The following is a 22055-nucleotide window of genomic DNA, read 5'->3' as shown; positions in this document are numbered from 1 at the left end:
GCAGTGATCACTGAGATCCTGGTTGAAGACAGCGAAGGTGTATTTGGAGGGCCAGTTGGTCAGGATGACGTCTATGAGGGTGCCCTTGTTTACAGAGTTAGGGTTGTACCTGGTGGGTTCCTTGATGATTTGTGTGAGATTGAGGGCATCTAGCTTAGATTGTAGGACTGCCGGGGTGTTAAGCATATCCCAGTTTAGGTCACCTAACAGAACAAACTCTGAAGCTAGATGGGGGGCAATCAATTCACAAATGGTGTCCAGGGCACAGCTGGGTGCTGAGGGGGGGGGGGGTCGGTAGCAGGCGGCAACAGTGAGAGACTTATTTATGGAGAGAGTAATTTTCAAAATTAGTAGTTCGAACTATTTGGGTATGGACCTGGAAAGTATGACATTACTTTGCAGGCTAACTCCTCCCCCTTTGGCAGTTCTATCTTGACGGAAGATGTTATAGTTGGGTATGGAAATCTCAGAATTTTGGGTGGACTTCCTGAGCCAGGATTCAGACACGGCAAGGACATCAGGGTTAGCAGAGTGTGCTAAAGCAGTGAGTAAAAGAAACTTAGGGAGGAGGCTTCTGATGTTGACATGCATGGAACCAAGGATTTTTCGATCACAGAAGTCAACAAATGAGGGTGCCTGGGGACATGCAGGGCCTGGGTTTACCTCCACATCACCCGCGGAACAGAGAAGGAGTAGTATGAGGGTGCGGCTAAAGGCTATCAAAACTGGTCTCCTAGAGCGTTGGGGACAGAGAATAAGAGGAGCAAGCCAGGGGATAGCAAGGGCTAGAGAGTTAGCCTTTGGGGGACGTCGCGATGGGGTGAGTCTGTTTATTCCTCTTCATGCGGTGACATCGATAGACCGGTCGTGGGTCCGGATATTGTAGCCCAGGAGTATGCTTCGGTGGTAGCACAGGAGCTCTGGCCGGGCTAGCTTCAAGCTAAGTGGGTGGAAACGCTAGCCAGGAGTAATCATCCGGTGTTGCGGTTAGCTAGATAGCTAGTTGTGAGGAATCCAGCTGAAAATGTTCCGTTTGCGGTGGGAATCCGGTGGGAATCCGGGGATAAAAAATAAATAGGTCCGTTATGCTCTGGTTAGAGTTGCGTTGTTTGAACTGGCGAGAGCTTTCCGCGCTAAAGGTTACCTGATGACCGGTTGACCGCTAGCAATGGTTTGCTGACTGATAGCTGGTAGCTAGCTGGTAGCTTCAGTTGAGGGGTTCCGGATCCAAAGTAGATATACTTTAGAAGAAAATAGCTACATTGGGTGAGGCAGGTTGCAGGAAAGTATTTAGAAGTTGAGGTTTAACAAAATGTTTTGTAAAATAAAAGATATGGGAAGAAAAATATGTTAAAAAATTATTTAAAAAAACGATATATAGAAGGGACACGACAAGACGTTCGACTGCTACACCATCTTGGACTAATCACTCAATGTGTAGGTTAGTGTGGATTAGTGTGGGGTAGGTAGGGTTAGTGTGGGATAGTGTGGGATAGGTAGGGTTATTGTGGGGGTAGTGTGGGGTAGGTAGGGTTAGTGTGGGATAGTGTGGGGTAAGTAGGGTTAGTGTGGGTTAGTGTGGGGTAAGTAGGGTTAGTGTGGGTTAGTGTGGGGTTGTGTGGGGTAGGTAGGATTAGTGTGGGGTAGGGAGGGTTATTGTGGGGATAGTGTGGGGTAGGTAGGGTTAGTGTGGGTTAGTGTGGGGTCGTGTGGGATAGGTAGGGTTAGTGTGGATTAGTGTTGGTTAGTGTGGGGTAGGTAGGGTTAGTGTGGGGTAGGTAGGGTTAGTGTGGATTAGTGTGGGGGTAGGTAGGATAGGTAGGGTTAGTGTGGGGGTAGTGTGGGGTAGGTAGGGTTAGTGTGGATTAGTGTGGGGTAGGTAGGGTTAGTGTGGGGGTAGGTAGGGTTAGTGTGGGGTAGTGTGGGGGTAGGTAGGATAGGTAGGGTTAGTGTGGGGGTAGTGTGGGGTAGTTAGGTTTAGTGTGGGGTAGGTAGGGTTAGTGTATGGTAGGTAGGGTTACTGTAGGCATAGGTAGGGTTAAGGAGGGTTAGTGTGGGGTAGTGTGGGATAGGTAGGGTTAGTGTGGGGGTAGTGTGGGGTAGGTAGGGTTAGTGTATGGTAGGTAGGGTTACTGTAGGCATAGGTAGGGTTAAGGAGGGTTAGTGTGGGGTAGTGTGGTATAGGTAGGGTTAGTGTGGATCTGGAACTGCCGATCTGCGGCCAACAAGGCAGAGTTCATCTCAGCCTATGCCTCCCTCCAGTCCCTCGACTTCCTGGCACTGACGGAAACATGGATCACCACAGATAACACTGCTACTCCTACTGCTCTCTCTTCGCCCGCCCACGTGTTCTCGCACACCCCGAGAGCTTCTGGTCAGCGGGGTGGTGGCACCGGGATCCTCATCTCTCCCAAGTGGTCATTCTCTCTCTCTCCCCTTACCCATCTATCTATCGCCTCCTTTGAATTCCATGCTGTCACAGTTACCAGCCCTTTCAAGCTTAACATTCTTATCATTTATCGCCCTCCAGGTTCCCTCGGAGAGTTCATCAATGAGCTTGATGCCTTGATAAGCTCCTTTCCTGAGGACGGCTCACCTCTCACAGTCCTGGGCGACTTTAACCTCCCCACGTCTACCTTTGACTCATTCCTCTCTGCCTCCTTCTTTCCACTCCTCTCCTCTTTTGACCTCACCCTCTCACCTTCCCCCTACTCACAAGGCAGGCAATACGCCGACCTCATCTTTACTAGATGCTGTTCTTCCACTAACCTCACTGCAACTCCCCTCCAAGTCTCCGACCACTACCTTGTATCCTTTTCCCTCTCGCTCTCATCCAACACTTCCCACACTGCCCCTACTCGGATGGTATCGCGCCGTCCCAACCTTCGCTCTCTCTCCCCGCTACTCTTTCCTCTTCCATCCTATCATCTCTTCCCTCTGCTCATACCTTCTCCAACCTTTCTCCTGATTCTGCCTCCTCAACCCTCCTCTCTTCCCTTTCTGCATCCTTTGACACTCTATGTCCCCTATCCTCCAGGCCGGCTCGGTCCTCCCCTCCCGCTCCGTGGCTCGATGACTCATTGCGAGCTCACAGAACAGAGCTCCGGGCAGCCGAGCGGAAATGGAGGAAAACTCGCCTCCCTGCGGACCTGGCATCCTTTCACTCCCTCCTCTCTACATTTTCCTCCTCTGTCTCTGCTGCTAAAGCCACTTTCTACCACTCTAAATTCCAAGCATCTGCCTCTAACCCTAGGAAGCTCTTTGCCACCTTCTCCTCCCTCCTGAATCCTCCTCCCCCCCCCTCCTCCCTCTCTGCAGATGACTTCGTCAACCATTTTGAAAAGAAGGTCGACGACATCCGATCCTCGTTTGCTAAGTCAAACGACACCGCTGGTTCTGCTCACACTGCCCTACCCTGTGCTCTGACCTCTTTCTCCCCTCTCTCTCCAGATGAAATCTCGCTTCTTGTGACGGCCGGCCGCCCAACAACCTGCCCGCTCGACCCTATTCCCTCCTCTCTTCTCCAGACCATTTCCGGGGACCTTCTCCCTTACCTCACCTCGCTCATCAACTCATCCCTGACCGCTGGCTACGTCCCTTCCGTCTTCAAGAGAGCGAGAGTTGCACCCCTTCTGAAAAAACCTACACTCGATCCCTCCGATGTCAACAACTACAGACCAGTATCCCTTCTTTCTTTTCTCTCCAAAACTCTTGAACGTGCCGTCCTTGGCCAGCTCTCCCGCTATCTCTCTCAGAATGACCTTCTTGATCCAAATCAGTCAGGTTTCAAGACTAGTCATTCAACTGAGACTGCTCTTCTCTGCATCACGGAGGCGCTCCGCACTGCTAAAGCTAACTCTCTCTCCTCTGCTCTCATCCTTCTAGACCTATCGGCTGCCTTCGATACTGTGAACCATCAGATCCTCCTCTCCACCCTCTCCGAGTTGGGCATCTCCGGCGCAGCCCACGCTTGGATTGCGTCCTACCTGACAGGTCGCTCCTACCAGGTGGCGTGGCGAGAATCTGTCTCCTCGCCACGCACTCTCACCACTGGTGTCCCCCAGGGCTCTGTTCTAGGCCCTCTCCTATTCTCGCTATACACCAAGTCACTTGGCTCTGTCATAACCTCACATGGTCTCTCCTATCATTGCTATGCAGACGACACACAATTAATCTTCTCCTTTCCCCTTCTGATGACCAGGTGGCGAATCGCATCTCTGCATGTCTGGCAGACATATCAGTGTGGATGACGGATCACCACCTCAAGCTGAACCTCGGCAAGACGGAGCTGCTCTTCCTCCCGGGGAAGGACTGCCCGTTCCATGATCTCGCCATCACGGTTGACAACTCCATTGTGTCCTCCTCCCAGAGCGCTAAGAACCTTGGCGTGATCCTGGACAACACCCTGTCGTTCTCAACCAACATCATGGCGGTGGCCCGTTCCTGTAGGTTCATGCTCTACAACATCCGCAGAGTACGACCCTGCCTCACACAGGAAGCGGCGCAGGTCCTAATCCAGGCACTTGTCATCTCCCGTCTGGATTACTGCAACTCGCTGTTGGCTGGGCTCCCTGCCTGTGCCATTAAACCCCTACAACTCATCCAGAACGCCGCAGCCCGTCTGGTGTTCAACCTTCCCAAGTTCTCTCACGTCACCCCGCTCCTCCGCTCTCTCCACTGGCTTCCAGTTGAAGCTCGCATCCGCTACAAGACCATGGTGCTTGCCTACGGAGCTGTGAGGGGAACGGCACCGCAGTACCTCCAGGCTCTGATCAGGCCCTACACCCAAGCAAGGGCACTGCGTTCATCCACCTCTGGCCTGCTCGCCTCCCTACCATTGAGGAAGCACAGTTCCCGCTCAGCCCAGTCAAAACTGTTCGCTGCTCTGGCCCCCCAATGGTGGAACAAACTCCCTCACGACGCCAGGACAGCGGAGTCAATCACCACCTTCCGGAGACACCTGAAACCCCACCTCTTCAAGGAATACCTAGGATAGGATAAGTAATCCCTCTCACCACCACCCCCCTTAATGATTTAGATGCACTATTGTAAAGTGGCTGTTCCACTGGATGTCAGAAGGTGAATTCACCAATTTGTAAGTCGCTCTGGATAAGAGCGTCTGCTAAATGACTTAAATGTAATGTAAATGTAAATGTAAATGTAAATGTTAGTGTGGGGTAGGTAGGGTTAGTGTGGGGGTAGGTAGGATAGGTAGGGTTAGTGTAGGGTAGGGAGGGTTAGTGTGGGGTAGGTAGGGTTAGTGTGGGGGTAGTGTGGGGTAGGTAGGTTACTGTAAAGGTACTGTGGGGTAGGTAGGGTTAGTGTGGGGGTAGTGTGGGGTAGGTAGGGTTAGTACAGGGTAGGTAGGGTTAGTGTATGGGGTAGGTAGGGTTAGTGTATTGTAGGTAGGGTTAGTGTGGATTAGTGTGGGGTAGGTAGGGTTAGTGTGGGGGTAGGTAGGATAGGTAGGGTTAGTGTAGGGTAGGGAGGGTTAGTGTAGGGTAGGTAGGGTTAGTGTGGGGGTAGTGTGGGGTAGGTAGGTTACTGTAAAGGTACTGTGGGGTAGGTAGGGTTAGTGTGGGGGTAGTGTGGGGTAGGTAGGGTTAGTACAGGGTAGGTAGGGTTAGTGTATGGGGTAGGTAGGGTTAGTGTAATGTAGGTAGGGTTAGTGTGGGGTGGGTAGTGTGGGGTAGGTAGGATTAGTGTGGATTTGTGTGGGGGTAGTGTGGGGTAGGTAGGGTTAGTGTTGGTTAGTGTGGGGTAGGTAGGGTTAGTGTGGGGTAGTGTGGGATAGGTAGGGTTAGTGTGGATTAGTGTGGGGTAGTGTGGGGTAGGTAGGGTTATTGTGGGGGTAGTGTGGGGTAGGTAGGGTTAGTGTGGGTTAGTGTGGGGTAGGTAGGGGTAGTGTGGGGGTAGTGTGGGGTCGGTAGGGTTCGTGTGGATTAGTGTGGGGGTAGTGTGGGGTAGATAGGGTTAGTGTGGGGTTAGTGTCGGGTAGGTAGGGTTAGTGTGGGGGTAGTGTGGGGTAGGTAGGGTAAGTGTGGATTAGTGTGGGGGTAGTGTGGGGTAGGTAGGGTTAGTGTGGGGGTAGTGTGGGGTAGGTAGGGTTAGTGTGGATTAGTGTGGGGTAGGGTTAGTGTGGGATAGGTAGGGTTAGTGTGGGATAGGTAGGGTTAGTGTGGATTAGTGTGGGGTAGGTAGTGTTAGTGTGGGGGTAGTGTGGTTTTGGTAGGGTTAGTGTGGGGCTAGTGTGGGTTAGGTAGGGTTAGTGTGGATTAGTGTGGGGTAGTGTGGGGTAGGGTTAGTGTAAGGGTTAGTGTGGGGTAGGTAGGTTTAGTGTGGGGTAGTGTGGGATAGGTAGGGTTAGTGTGGGTTAGTGTGGGGTAGGTCGGGTTACTGTAGCGGTACTGTGGGGTAGGTGGGTTTAGTGTAGGGGTTGTGTGGGGTAGGTAGGGGCAGGTAGGGTCAGTGTATGGTAGGTAAGATTAGTGTTGGTACGGTAATGTGGGGTAGGGAGGGTTATGAATAAATTAATATAGAGAAATGTTACTATTATAGAACAGATGATGAATATAGATTAATGTACTCACCTCCACCTTGTCCGAGGCTACAGTATACCAGTGTACTCAACAGCACTGAAACACACAGAGAGAACTATCACTATAGTACATAATGGAAACACTGAGCTTTACCACAGATAATGTCAATAGTGACACATTTGAGTCAGTCTAATTAACATAATACAAACATCCAACAAAATCATTCAGTTTAAGACGTATCTGTTTTTTTGCTTTTAATTCAACACATTCCCTTTATTGGCCTTCCACATCGACCTTGGAAGGTGTGTTTTGCTCTACGATCCCCAAAACTGTCACAAGACTCGGCTGAAGGTAACCCATACAAGTGAATGGTAGTATGGAGATATACAGTGCCTTGCGAAAGTATTCGGCCCCCTTGAACTTTGCGACCTTTTGCCACATTTCAGGTTTCAAACATAAAGCTATAAAACTGTACGTTTTTGTGAAGAATCAACAACAAGTGGGACACAATCATGAAGTGGAACGACATTTATTGGATATTTCAAACTTTTTTAACAAATCAAAAACTGAAAAATTGGGTGTGCAAAATTATTCAGCTCCCTTAAGTTAATACTTTATAACGCCACCTTTTGCTCCGATTACAGCTGTAAATCGCTTGGGGTATGTCTCTATCAGTTTTGCACATCGAGAGACTGAACTTTAAACTACACTTTTTATGGATATCTTTAAGAAATGGCTTTCTTGCCACTCTTCCATAAAGGCCAGATTTGTGCAATACCATGGAGACAGCTAGTCTAACTGGGGTCTGATACCATAGAGACAGCTAGTCTAACTGGGGTCTGATACCATAGAGACAGCTAGTCTAACTGGGGTCTGATACCATGGAGACAGCTAGTCTAACTGGGGTCTGATACCATAGAGACAACTAGTCTAATTGGGGTCTGATACCATGGAGACAGCTAGTCTAACTGGGGTCTGATACCATGGAGACAGCTAGTCTAACTGGGGTCTGATACCATGGAGACAGCTAGTCTAACTGGGGTCTGATACCATGGAGACAGCCAGTCTAACTGGGGTCTGATACCATAGAGACAACTAGTCTAATTGGGGTCTGATACCATGGAGACAGCTAGTCTAACTGGGGTCTGATACCATGGAGACAGCTAGTATAACTGGGGTCTGACACCATGGAGACAACTAGTATAACTGGGGTCTGATACCATGGAGACAGCTAGTCTAACTGGGGTCTGATACCATGGAGACAGCTAGTCTAACTGGGGTCTGATACCATGGAGACAGCCAGTCTAACTGGGGTCTGATACCATGGAGACAGCCAGTCTAACTGGGGTCTGATACCATGGAGACAGCTAGTCTAACTGGGGTCTGATACCATGGAGACAGCTAGTCTAACTGGGGTCTGATACCATGGAGACAGCTAGTCTAACTGGGGTCTGATACCATGGAGACAACTAGTCTTACTGGGGTCTAATACCATGGAGACAGCTAGTCTAACTGGGGTCTGATACCATGGAGATAGCTAGTCTAACTGGGGTCTGATACCATGGAGACAGCTAGTCTAACTGGGGTCTGATACCATGGAGACAGCTAGTCTAACTGGGGTCCGATGTAAAATGAAAATAACATTACAGACAGAAGACTTTAAAATTGACAAACTTAAAAACAGGTTTGCTGTTCACTTGCGCTAAAACGATGGGAATGCCATGTCCTCATGACTGTATAATACTGTATATTAGATGGAATGGAGTTCATGACTCTGTATAATACTGTATAATACTGTATATTAGATGTAAGGGAATACCCCCCTGAAATGGACAAAAATGAATGGGAAAACATTGGCATTGGACAAACCATATACACGGTGTCCAATACCACCCAATTCGGCGTTGATTCATGCAAAGTGTATTGCAGATGCCATATGGCAAATGCCAGTTGTAACACTTTAACAATCCAACAGGTGGCGTGTGCGCTCCACCTTGGTTTTTCATATTGGAAATGTAACCCAAGTCAACATCCAAAAGCAAAATTTTGAAAAAATGATCACCCCTTAAAAACGTGCTTTCTGGACCGTTTTTCAAAATTCTTTTGATTTTTTTGTCAATTACACATGTGCAAGAACTGTATGAATATACTTTTGTCCAATTTTATTATCATCATTTTTTTTATTACTTGCGCATAAGGCACATGTTTTGTCCATTTGCAATACGATTTCATAGGAAGTCAAAAGTCAGAAGTCAAAAATTGCTATATTTTATAAAAAACTTCACACACACCTAAAAATGTGTTTTCTGGACCGTTTTTCAAAATTCTTTCGATTTTTGTGTCAATTACACACGTTTAAGAACTGTAACGTACTTTAGTTGTATTTTATTATCATTATGTTTTATTTTTTTTACTTGTGCATAAGGCATATGTTTTGTGGGGGCCAAATGTCATAAGAAATTTGACATGCTCAAAAATCCTGCAGAAATGCAAAATTGACTGGCCTGATGAACTCGGGATGGCCGGGCAGTGATTGTTGTTCCTTTCCATCACTCGTTGTGTTGATTTCATCATGTCCATTTGGTGATGTTTTTTTCACTATAGAATCATATTGAAATGCACGTGCATTGTTGTGCAACTGGTGATTGAAAATAGGCACCTGGTAACCGAAAAATAAACATATGGTTGTAAATGCATTTACCGGGACTCCTCTTGTCCATGCCCGCTATGGGAGTACCCTACTACGGCCCTCTATCCATGGGGGCCATCCTTAGTGCTTTATGGACTGTTTAAAATATTATGATGGATACGCATTGTTGTGCAACTGCTGATTGAAAATAGGCACCTGGTAACTCAAAAATAAAAATATGGTTGTCAATGCATTTACCGGTCATTCTGATATTAATGCCCGCTATCGGAACACAGGATGGCCTGGCAGTGATAGTTGTTCCTTTCCATCATTCGTTGTGTTGATTTCATCATGTCCATTTGGTGACGTTTTTTCACTGTTGAATCATATTGCAAGTGCACATGCATTTGCAATATGGTTCAATGGGCATTTACCATCACGAATTTGTCATGCTATAAAAATCCTGCAGGAATGCGAAATTGACTGGCCCGATGAACTCGGGATGGCTGGGCAGTGATTCTGGTTCATCTCAATCGCTCGTTAGGGTTGATTTCAGAATGTTACTTTGGTGATGGTACCTCACTGTTTAAACATATTGCAAATGGACAAGAGTCACCAGCAAGTCACCGTCCATCAGTCAATTAGATATCATTCTGACACCAAACTGATACAAACTGACACCAAATCCACTTTTTCCAACTCTTTTAGTAGCCAACTATCACATACTTCAGAGTTGGCCCAAAATTCACAACGCCTTCGCTTCAAACCATAAAAAAAACATAAAACACATAGTTACGTTCTAGCTGCGGGTCCATTTCTTATGTTATGTGTAGGCCTAGCTGAGGCGATCCCGAATCCCGAGTTTCGGCTCGATAGGTCCTTCGGTGCCCGAGTAAAACACTAATTGGTGCTGAAAATCCAATTTTTTCCATGCCTTGCTATGGGGTCCTTGAATGAGCTATCGGACAGAAACGTTGGGGTCCGTCTCTATGGGCCGAGCCGGTTTCAATGCACCTAGTCTTGTGTCTCTGAGACTTTTCTAAATGTCGTCATTTTCGTAAGGGTCAAAATTAATTGAAGTCATTGCAAATGTACGAGGCTGTTTCTCGGTCCGAGAACCTTCTAGAGCCACCTAACTCAACACGCACTATCGACCTGAGGTCTAGAACAGGTTTCTAAAGTTTCGGAACTCTAGGTCTGACGGTTCTTTTTTAGCTCGAACAAAGCTAACTATTGCAGGCACTGTCTGTCTCTACGCACCCCAATACGTCCCTCCTTCCAAGCTGTGTGTGTGTGTGATTTAGTTTTCCTTTGAAATTTTATGTGAAAAATGACTGATTTACAGTTCATGGGGGTTGCCTAATCACACATATGAATTTTTGGACAGATCTGATTTTTTTAACCCTTCGAAACAGCCCCTGAGACACCAATTATGGCACTTCCGGGTAGCACAGGAAACTATAAGTCAACACATATCCTCATTGGGGTATGCTGTTACAGAATCCTGAGTTTTAAGTCTTTACGTTAAGAATTGACTGATTTACACAGGGTTGATTGCACTATGTCTATCAAACTGCAGGCAGGGTATGGATATGCATTTTTATGGCGATTTTAACCACTTCCGGTTGGCCTAGGAAGCTTAGAATCAACACAGGCAGACCTCAGAGTGGCCTGATGGACTGTTACCGAAGACAGGTTCATACGGCATTCATAACCCATATAGGCTTCAGGTTGAATTTAGGGGTGCAGGCAATGTATTTGTATGAGTAGAGATGTCATTGTAATCTGTGAGATCAAAAAACCCTGTTTTACTGTTAAGGGTTAATGGTCAAATGGTCGAAGTTAGGCTTGCACAGATCGGGAGAACCTTAGGAACATCCCTGTGGTTGAATTGTCCTTCTAAACCTAACGGTTCCGCCGCTGTCACCCAAAAGCAAATGATGTTGTGGGGCAGGCTTCATTTTGGGTCTACTTTTCTCATGGTCGCCGCGCTCAGACCGAGCGAGCTACGGTCAAGCGGGATATCTCGATGAACTCGGCACGGCCTAGAGATTATGTTTATGCCATTGCCTGCTCTCTGTGTCTTTAGGCACCGCAGTTTTTCACTCCATCCTTGCTGTGTGTGTGTGAGAGCTTTTCTTTGACATCTGTTGGGAGACATGACTGATTTACAGTTCAGGAGGGTTACGTAGTCACACATATGAAGTTTTAAATAGATGTGACTTTTTTAACCCTTCAAAACAGACAGTGTGACCCAAAGAAAGGCACTTCCGGTTGGCACAGGAAGCTCTAAATAAACTCATATCCTGATTGGGGTATGCCTTTACAGAATCCTGAGTTTTAAGTCTTTACGTTAAGAACTTAGATATTTACGGAGGGTTTTGTGAGTGTGTGTTATTTCAGAAAATCATAGAAAATCACAGAAATGTTCTAGCTCCTAATGACCTGTCGAGCCATAACTCGGGATTAGGGGTCGCCTCACATTACGTTTTTATTATGTTTTAAACTGAAGGCGCTGTGAACTATGGGCCTGCTCTGAAATATGTGATAGTTGGCTTTTAACTGAGTTTAACAAAGTGGGTTTTGTGTCAGTTTGGTGAATGATATCTTATTAACTGATGGATGCTGACTTGCTGGCTGACTTTTATACATTTGCAATACGATTCAACAGTGAAAAAACATTACCAAATGGAGCCCATTTCACAAAAGGTTTTGAATGCCTTTAGGAGGTTGTAAGGGGTCTACGGCTGGGTAGGGAGCACCCCCCACCCGTGCCCTTCCAATAGGGGGCGCCCTGGTAATTTTGGACGTAAAAAACGCCAGAGTCCCACTTCTCCCTCACCATGCATGACAAATAGACCTTCTAGGTTGATTCAGGGCTTAACATAGGGCTATATATCATTTGGGAAGTATAAATGCCATTTTGACATGGATCACTGACTTTTGGGTTTTGAAACCGCCTTCTTATGATCATATATGGCAAATGGACATAACATCCTGATTTGGCACTTTCAATACTTACATACTGCATTTGGACATTTCTTAAGGCATTTGGCAATGGTTCACTGATTTTTGACTTTGACTTTTGACTTCCTATGATATCATATTGCAAATGGACAAAACATGTGCCTCATGTACAAGTAAAAAATTAAGTAAAAAAGTAAAAAAAACAAGTAAAATATGACAATATTATATGACAAGCTCACCCTATAATATTTTTTTGCTGTATGACACTTGGCATTTGCCATCAGACATTTGCCATAAGCTTCGAATGATCTGCAGTCCAATTGAGTGGTATTGTCCATTGTGTATATGTTTCGTACAGTGCCAATATGTTCCCAGATGGATTAAATCTTCACTCATCAAATGGGTCTATAATCAAACACATTTCTGCATTCCTTGGTGTTTGAATTTACAAGTATTTATCGTTCAAAAAACAATTGAGTTCGTTAAGGAACTAAGATTCGAAGAGGGCTTTTTTTAGAGAAACCGTTCTACCTGTTGTTGTTATTTTGATACTATGTATCAACCTTTCTACCTGTTGTTATGGTGATACTATTTAGCAACCTGTCTACCTGTTGCTATAGTGATACTATTGATCAACCTTTCTACCTGTTGTTATGGTGATACTATTCATCAACCTTTCTACCTGTTGTTATGGTGATACTATTCATCAACCTTTCTACCTGTTGTTATGGTGATACTATTTATCAACCTTCCTACCTGTTGTTATGGTGATACTATTTATCAACATTTCAACCTATGGTGTTATGGTGATACTATTCATCAACCGTTCTACCTGTTATCATGGTGATACTACTCATCAACCTTTCTACATGTTGTTATGGTGATTCTATTTATCAACCTTTCTACCTGTTGTTGTTATGGTGATACTATTCATCAACCTTTCTACCTGTTGTTATGGTGATACTATTCATCAACCTTTCTACCTGTTGTTATGTTGATACTCTGTATCAACCTTTCTACTTGTTGTTGTTGTGATACTATTTATCAACCTTTCTACCTGTTGTTATGGTGATATTATTCATCAAACTTTCTACCTGTTGTTGTGGTGAAACTATTTCTCAACCTTTCTACCTGTTGTTGTGGTGGTACTATTCCTCAACCTTTCTACCTGTTGTTGTTATGGTGATACTATTTATCAAAGCTTGGATGCCTCTAATGTTAAATCCCTAGAAGCTGTTTTTCATAAAGCACTTAATTTTGTTACAGGACACAGTTTTACTACTCATCATTGGTGGACTGGACATTTGAAGTCATGTACATCACATCATCACGCTGTTTCTGTTTATAAAGCCCTGCTCCACAAAGTTCCAAATGACCTAACATTGCAGTTATCAAATTATTAATCCCGTTCACAGGGTTGGTTAACTATGGAGATGCCTTTTGTGTCTAGAGAGTTAGGTGGAGACTCCTTTAGTGTCTAGAGAGTTAGGTGGAGACTCCTTTAGTGTCTAGAGAGTTAGGTAGAGACTCCTTTCGTATCTAGAGAGTTAGGTGGAGACTCCTTTAGTGTCTTGAGATTTAGGTGGAGACTCCTTTAGTGTCTAGAGATTTAAGTGGAGAATCCTTTAGTGTCCTTTGGCTTCCTTGTGCCTTGATGTGAAATCTACAATAGTTGTGCCTATTTTCGATGATTGTGTTTTCCTTTGTGTTTTATGTATTTTAATGTGTCTGAATGTGTTGCTAATATTTTGGACATTCAGTGGATTAAGCCACACAGATATTAAGCCACACAGATATTAAACCAGATAATCACAGAGTATAAGACACAAGTGCTCCGTCTCACCTGCCGCGACACACACAGAGAGAGAGAGAGAGAGCGAGCCCGCGAGAGAGAGAGAGAGAGACAGAGATAGATAGAGACAGACAGACAGACAGACAGACAGACAGACAGACAGACAGACAGACAGAGACAGAGAGAGAGAGAGAGAGAGACACAAAGACAGAGACACAGAGAGAGAGAGAGAGAGAGACAGAGACACAGAGAGAGACACAGACAGAGAGAGAGAGACACAGACAGAGAGAGAGAGAGAGAGAGAGAGAGAAAGAGAGAGAGAGAGAGTACTTACAGAGCTGCCAGCAGAGTGGTGTCAGTTCTCTCATGTTTTGATGCTGAGTGAGACTGAACTCCAGTTTTAGACTTATAGACAGTACGCCTCTTTCCTGTTTTGACCACACAAGACCCTGCTGACGACGTGGTGAAACAGAGGAAGAGAGTAGTTTATCTTGTCTATACTTCCTCTACCACTGCATATTTCTTCATTGCCACTCCTCCCACCCTGGACTAGGGTCACGTCCGTTAAAGGCAACCATTCCCATGTGTTATTCTGAGACGAGTGACCTCTAACCCCTACTATCAGACACTACTGTAGATCTGAGAGGGTTGACCTCTAACCCCTACTATCAGACACTACTGTAGATCTGGGAGGACTGACCTCTAACCCCTACTATCAGTTACTACTGTAGATCTGAGAGGGTTGACCTCTAACCCCTACTATTAGACACTACTGTAGATCTGGGAGGACTGACATCTAACCCCTACTATCAGTTACTACTGTAGATCTGAGAGGGTTGACCTCTAACCCCTACTATCAGTTACTACTGTAGATCTGAGAGGACTGACCTCTAACCCCTACTATCAGTCACTACTGTAGATCTGAGAGGGTTGACCTCTAACCCCTACTATCAGACACTACTGTAGATCTGAGAGGGTTGACCTCTAACCCCTACTATCAGACACTACTGTAGATCTGAGAGGATTGACCTCTAACCCCTACTATCAGACACCACTGTAGATCTGGGAGGACTGACCTCTAACCCCTACTATCAGTTACTACTGTAGATCTGAGAGGACTGACCTCTAACCCCTACTATCAGTCACTACTGTAGATCTGGGAGGATTGACCTCTAATCACTACTATCAGACACCACTGTAGATCTGGGAGGACTGACCTCTAACCCCTACTATCAGTCACTACTGTAGATCTGAGAGGATTGACCCCTAACCCCTACTATCAGCCACTATTATAGGGAGGAGGAGCTAAAGACTTGAGAGTAGAATCTCGGGAGTAAGGTCCAGGGAGTAGGGTCTAGGGAGTGGGGGCTAGGGAGTAGGGGCTAGGGAGTAGGTTCTAGGGAGTAGGGTCCAGGGAGTAGAGTCCAGGGAGTAGGGTCCAGGGAGTAGGGTCTAGGGAGTAGAGGCTAAGGGTTGGACCATGGTGCTTTTCTTCATTAGACACAACTCTGCTAAATGTCTCCCTCTTCTGTTCAGTTTGTGCAGCTTTGCCTTGTTGACATCTTACTAGTTAGTAGCCTGATCTGTAGCTGTAATACCATGGAGAACCAGTGTGGTACAATACAATGTTGTTCACTACACTATCTTGTTCCTGTCCTCTGTAGCTGAAATACCATGGAGAACCAGAGAGACACCAATACAACGTTGTTCACGACACTATCTTGTTCCTGTCCTCTGTAGCTGTAATACCACAGTAAACCACAGGGGGTGTTGATATCTCACCTGACATTATTATATATTTTCAAATGTATTTTTATTATCAAATGTTAAAATATACAATCTACCTGCCGCTCAACATTTACATTACATTTGTAATCTAGCAGACTCCCATCCAGAGACACAGAAGCAACTAGGGTCAACGCCCTGCCCAAGGACGTCAACAGATCTCCCAACAAGTCAAAATGAGGACCCAAACCAACAACCTATCAGCCACCAGCCCAAGCTGGACCAACAACCTATCAGCCACCAGCCCAAGCTGAACCAACAACCTATCAGTCACCAGCCCAAGCTGAACCAACAACCTATCAGCCACCAGCCCAAGCTCCCAACCGCCAGACCACCAGCCATCCAAGATCCCCTCACAGTTCCACAACAGCTGCCCCTCAACACTCCAAGATCCCCCCACAGTTCCCCAACAGCTGCCCCTCAACCCTCCAAGATCCCCCCACAGTTCCCCAACAGCTGTCCCTCCACCCTCCAAAATCCCCCACAGTTCCCCAACAGCTACCCCTCAACCCTCCAAGATCTCCCCACAGTTCCCCAACAGCTGCTCCTCAACACTCAAAGAACCCCCCACAGTTCCCCAACAGCTGCCCCTCAACCCTCAAAGATCACCCCACAGTTCCCCAACAGCTGCACCTCAACCATCCAAGAACCCCCCCCCCCCCCCAAAAAAATACCATCAGTTAATCAGTGTACTTTTTCCATAAATAGACAGGTATTTACATCTCCGTGGTTGCAGGATCTTGTCAACATAAGTCAGAAGTAGCATTATAAATATTCACTTCCCTTTGATGATCTTCATCAGAATGCACTCCCAGGAATCCCAGTTCCCACAATAAATGTTTGATTTGTTCGATAAAGTCCATCATTTATGTCCAAATACCTCCTTTTTGTTCGCACGTTTAGCCCAGAAATAGAAATTCATGAGGCGCGATCACTAGGTGCAGACGAAATGTCAAAACGTTCCATTACAGTCCGTAGAAACATGTCAAACGATGTATAGAATCAATCTTTAGGATGTTTTTAACATAAATCTTCGATAATGTTCCAACCGGAGAATTCCTTTGTCTTTAGAATTGCAATGGAACGCAAGCTTCCTCTCACGTGAACGTGCGTGGTCAGCTCATGGCACTCTGGGAGAGACCTTACTCAAACCACTCTCATTCCACAGTAGAAGCCTCAAACAAGGTTCTAAAGACTGTTGACATCTAGTTGAAGCCTTAGGAAGTGCAATATGACATAGACACTGTAAATTTGATAGGCAATGAGTTGAAAAACTACAAACCTCAGATTTCCCACATCCTGGTTGGATTTTTTTCTCAGGTTTTTGCCTGCCATAGGAGTTCTGTTATACTCATCGACATCATTCAAACAGTTTTAGAAACTTCAGAGTGTTTTCTATCCAAATCTACTAATTATATGCATATTCTAGCTTTTATTTTTTTACATTTATTTAACTAGGCAAGTCAGTTAAGAACAAATTCTTATTTTCAATGACAGCCTAGGAACAGTGGGTTAACTGCCTGTTTAGGGGCAGAACGACAGATTTGTACCTTGTCAGCTCAGGGGTTTGAACTTGCAGCCTTTCGGTTACCAGTCCAACGCTCTAACCACTAGGCTACCCTGCCACCCCTGAGTAGCAGTTTAATTTGGGCATTATTTTCATCCAAAATTCCCAATGCTGCCCCCTACCCTAGTGAAGTTAGGGTACTGGCTCAGCCTGGTCTCCATTAGCTCGGTGTCCTGGATCAGCCTGGTCTCCAGCAGCTCGGTGTCCTGGATCAGCCTGGTCTCCAGCAGCTCGGTGTCCTGCTCGGTGTTTTATAGTCTTCCACCATAATGATTTGATCATTTGTTGCCTCTAAGTTCAATCAATTGGTATAAATATTGGTAAATAGCCCACCCATTTTCACTTACCTCATCCCCACAGTTTTTATTTATTTACTTTTCTGCTCTTTTGCACACCAATATCTCTACCTGTACATGATCATTTATCAATCCAGTGTTAATCTGCAATATTGTAATTATTCGCCTACCTCCTCATGCCTTTTGCACACATTGTATATAGACTCCCCTTTTTTTTCTACTGTGTTATTGACTTGTTAATTGTTTACTCCATGTGTAACTCTGTGTTGTCTGTTCACACTGCTATGCTTTATTTTGGCCAGGTCGCAGTTGTAAATGAGAACTTGTTCTCAACTAGCCTACCTGGTTAAATAAAGGTGAAATTTAAAAAAAAAAAATCTGATTTGGACCATATAGAATTGAACTACTTATTTTTTTCAATATATCGGGTGGTATCGGACACTTAAAATGGATAACAAGATGATAGCTTGTTAGCCTATCAACAGGCCAATGGGTCGGATGGAGATTTGTCCTTGCCTGATGATCTCAATCTCCGGATGAGGTACCGGAAAGTCCTGTAGCTGCTGGAGACCAGGCTGAGGCAGGACACTGAGCTGCTGGAGACCAGGTTGCTAGAGCCCTCACTAACTAAACCCCTTCAGAGAGGACAGAGGGTAAAACACAGTCTCTCTCTCTCACACACACATTCCTGTCTGTTACCTATAGGAAGAAGTCTATCTGCTGTAATGAGTTGCAGCTGATAGGGATCTGCTCTGACTCCAGCACACCTGTCTCCTACCACACAATCACACAGAGAGAGAGAGAGAGAGAGAGAGAGAGAGGGAGAGAGAGAGAGAGACAGAGACAGAGACAGAGAGAGAAAAAAAAGAAAGAGAGAGAGAGACAGAGAGAGAGAGAGAGAGAGAGAGAGAGAGAGAATACAGGGGGAGAACTGCAGGTTAAGATGACACCGGATGAACACCAGAGGGCGTAGCAGGAGCAACACCAGAGGGCGTAGCAGGAGCAGATGTGACAGACGCTCCCCATCCAACCTGACACAGCTTGAGGGGATCTGCAGAGAAGAATGAGAGAAACTCCCCAAATACAGGTGTGCCAAGCTTGTAGCGTCATACCCAAGAGGACTCCAGGCTGTAATCTCTGCCAAAGGTGCTTCAACTAAGTACTGAGTAAAGGGTCAGAATAATTATGTAAATGTGATATTTCAACAACAAAAAATGTTATTAATCTGCAAAAAAAATTATAAACACCAGTTTTTGCTTTGTCATTATGGGGTATTGTGTGTAGATTTATGAGGGGAAAAAACTATTTACATTTTAAAATAAGGCTGTAACATAACAAAATGCGGAAAATTTCAAGAGGTCTGAATACTTTCCGAATGCACTGATTATACTTTTCCCTGAAAAAGGTTATGAGGTCCAAAAGGCTTCATGATTGTGTCCCACTTGTTGTTGATTCTTCACAAAAAAATACAGTTTTATATCTTTATGTTTGAAGCCTGAAATGTGGCAAAAGGTCGCAAAGTTCAAGGGGGCCGAATACTTTCGCAAGGCACTGTAAATATAAACAGTGAGTAGAACAAGTGTTTGATACACTGCCGATTTTGCAGGTCTTCCTACTTACAAAGCATGTAGAGGTCTCTAATTTTTTATCATAGGTACACTTCAACTGTGAGAGATCATACGTTTCTTATAGTTCTTGACCAGGTTTGCACACACTGCTGCAGGGATTTTGGCCCACTCCTCCATACAGACCTCCAGATCCTTCAGGTTTTGGGGCTATCGCTGGGCAATACGGACTTTCAGCTCCATCCAAAGATTTTCTATTGGGTTCAGGTCTGGAGACTGGCTAGGCCACTCCAGGACCTTGAGATGCTTCTTACGGAGCCACTCCTTAGCTGCCCTGGCTGTGTGTTTCGGGTCGTTGTCATGCTGGAAGACCCAGTCACGACCCATATTCAATGCTCTTACTGAGGGAAGGAGGAAGGAAGGAGGTTGTTGGCCGAGACCTCGCGATACATGGCCCCATCCATCCTCCCCTCAATACGGTGCAGTCGTCCTGTCCCCTTTGCAGAAAAGCATGCCCAAAGAATGATGTTTCCACCTCCATGCTTCACGGTTGGGATAGTGTTCTTGGGGTTGTACTCATCCTTCTTCTTCCTCCAAACACGGCGAGTGGAGTTTAGACCAAAAAGCTCAATTTTTGTCTCATCAGACCACATGACCTTCTCCCATTCTTCCTCTGGATCATCCAGATCGTCATTGGCAAACTTCAGACGGGCCCGGACATGTGCTGGCTTGAGCAGAGGGACCTTGTGTGCGCTGCAGGATTTTAATCCATGATGGCGTAGTGTGTTACTAATGATTTTCTTTGAGACTGTGGTCCCAGCTCACTTCAGGTCATTGACCAGGTCCTGCCGTGTAGTTCTGGGCTGATCCCTCACCTTCCTCATGATCATTGATGCCCCACGAAGTGAGATCTTGCATGGAGCCCCAGACCGAGGGTGATTGACTGTCATCTTGAACTTCTTCCATTTTCTAATAATTGCTCCAACAGTTGTTGCCTTCACACCAAGCTGCTTGCCTATTGTCCTGTAGCCCATCCCAGCCTTGTGCAGGTCTACAATTTTATCCCTGATGTCCTTACACAGCTCTCTAGTCTTGGCCATTGTGGAGAGGTTGGAGTCTGTTTGTTTGATTGAGTGTATGGAAAGGTGTCTTTTATACAGGTAAAGAGTTCAAACAGGTGCAGTTAATACAGGTAATGAGTGGAGAACAGGAGGGCTTCTTAAAGAAAAACTAACAGGTCTGTGAGAGCTGGAATTCTTACTGGTTGGTAGGTGATCAAATACTTATGTCATGCAATAAAATGCAAATTAATTACTTAAAAATCATACAAAGTGTAACAGCTGTCGTCAGTGGTGGAAGAAGGTGAGGACCAAAGCACAGCGTGTGAAGTGTTCATGGTTTTTAATAAAGTAATGAACACTGAACAAAGCAATAAACGTGAAGTAAATCAAACCGAAACAGTCCTGTGTGGCACCAACACTAACACGGAAAATAAACACCCACAACTCAAAGGGTGAAACCAGACTACCTAAGTATGATTCTCAATCAGGGACAACCAGGCTACCTAAGTATGATTCTCAATCAGGGACAACCAGGCTACCTAAGTATGATTCTCAATCAGGGACAACCAGGCTTCCTAAGTATGATTCTCAATCAGGGACAACCAGGCTACCTAAGTATGATTCTCAATCAGGGACAACCAGGCTTCCTAAGTATGATTCTCAATCAGGGACAACCAGGCTACCTAAGTATGATTCTCAATCAGGGACAACCAGGCTACCTAAGTATGATTATCAATCAGGGACAACCAGGCTATCTAAGTATGATTCTCAATCAGGGACAACCAGGCTACCTAAGTATGATTCTCAATCAGGGACAACCAGGCTACCTAAGTATGATTCTCAATCAGGGACAACCAGGCTTCCTAAGTATGATTCTCAATCAGGGACAACCAGGCTACCTAAGTATGATTCTCAATCAGGGACAACCAGGCTACATAAGTATGATTATCAATCAGGGACAACCAGGCTACCTAAGTATGATTCTCAATCAGGGACAACCAGGCTACCTAAGTATGATTCTCAATCAGGGACAACGATTGACAACTGCCTCTGATTGAGAACCATACCAGGCCGAACACAGAAAATTCCAAATTATAAAAAAAGGAACATAGACAACCCACCCAACTCACGCCCTGACCATACGAAAACAAAGACATAATAAAAGAACTAAGGTCAGAACGTGACACAATGTGATTTTCTGGATTTTTGTTTTAAATTCCGTCTCTCACAGGTGAAGTGTACCTATGATAAAAATTACAGATCTATCTATCTATCTATCTATCTATCTGTCTATCTGTCTATCTGTCTATCTGTCTATCTGTCTGTCTGTCTGTCTGTCTGTCTGTCTGTCTGTCTGTCTGTCTGTCTGTCTGTCTGTCTGTCTGTCTGTCTGTATCTCTGTATTTCTGTATCTCTGTATTTCTGTATCTCTGCTGTGTAGGATAGTCCTGTAGTCTCTCTGCTGTGTCGGTTAGTCCTATAGTCCTGTAGTCTCTCTGCTGTGTCAGTTAGTCCAATAGTCCTATGGTCTATCTGCTGTGTCAGTTAGTCCAATAGTCCTATGGTCTATCTGCTGTGTCGGTTAGTCCTATAGTCCTATGGTCTATCTGCTGTGTCGGTTAGTCCTATAGTCCTATGGTCTATCTGCTGTGTCGGTTAGTCCTGTAGTCTATCTGCTGTGTAGGTTAGTCCTAAAGTCCTATAGTCTATTTGCTGTGTAGGTTAGTCCTTTAGTCCATCTGCTGTGTAGGTTAGTCCTATAGTACAATAGTCTATCTGCTGTGTAGGTTGGTTCTATAGTCTATCTGCTGTGTAGGTTAGTCCTATAGTCTATCTGCTGTGTAGGTTGATCCT

General features: G+C 45.3%; 1 protein-coding gene across 1 annotated transcript in view; it reads right to left on the bottom strand.

Moving 5' to 3' along the window:
- Nucleotides 1-14369, bottom strand: part of LOC135534030 (Fc receptor-like protein 5) — a 38151-nt gene extending 23782 nt beyond the window's left edge. The window contains exons 1-2 of the mRNA XM_064961178.1: nucleotides 14262-14369; nucleotides 6591-6635 (exon numbers count right to left, since the gene is read on the bottom strand). Coding sequence (XP_064817250.1) covers nucleotides 6591-6635; nucleotides 14262-14295 — 79 coding nt within the window. The 5' untranslated portion in view covers nucleotides 14296-14369. The remainder of the gene's footprint in view (nucleotides 1-6590; nucleotides 6636-14261) is intronic.
- Between the last annotated feature and the right edge of the window lie 7686 nt (nucleotides 14370-22055).

This window comes from Oncorhynchus masou, unplaced genomic scaffold (assembly GCF_036934945.1).
Source record: "Oncorhynchus masou masou isolate Uvic2021 unplaced genomic scaffold, UVic_Omas_1.1 unplaced_scaffold_2928, whole genome shotgun sequence".
NCBI lineage: Eukaryota > Metazoa > Chordata > Actinopteri > Salmoniformes > Salmonidae > Oncorhynchus > Oncorhynchus masou.
The sequence above is the reverse complement of the archived record's forward strand: the minus strand, read 5'-3'. Positions and strand labels throughout refer to the sequence as shown.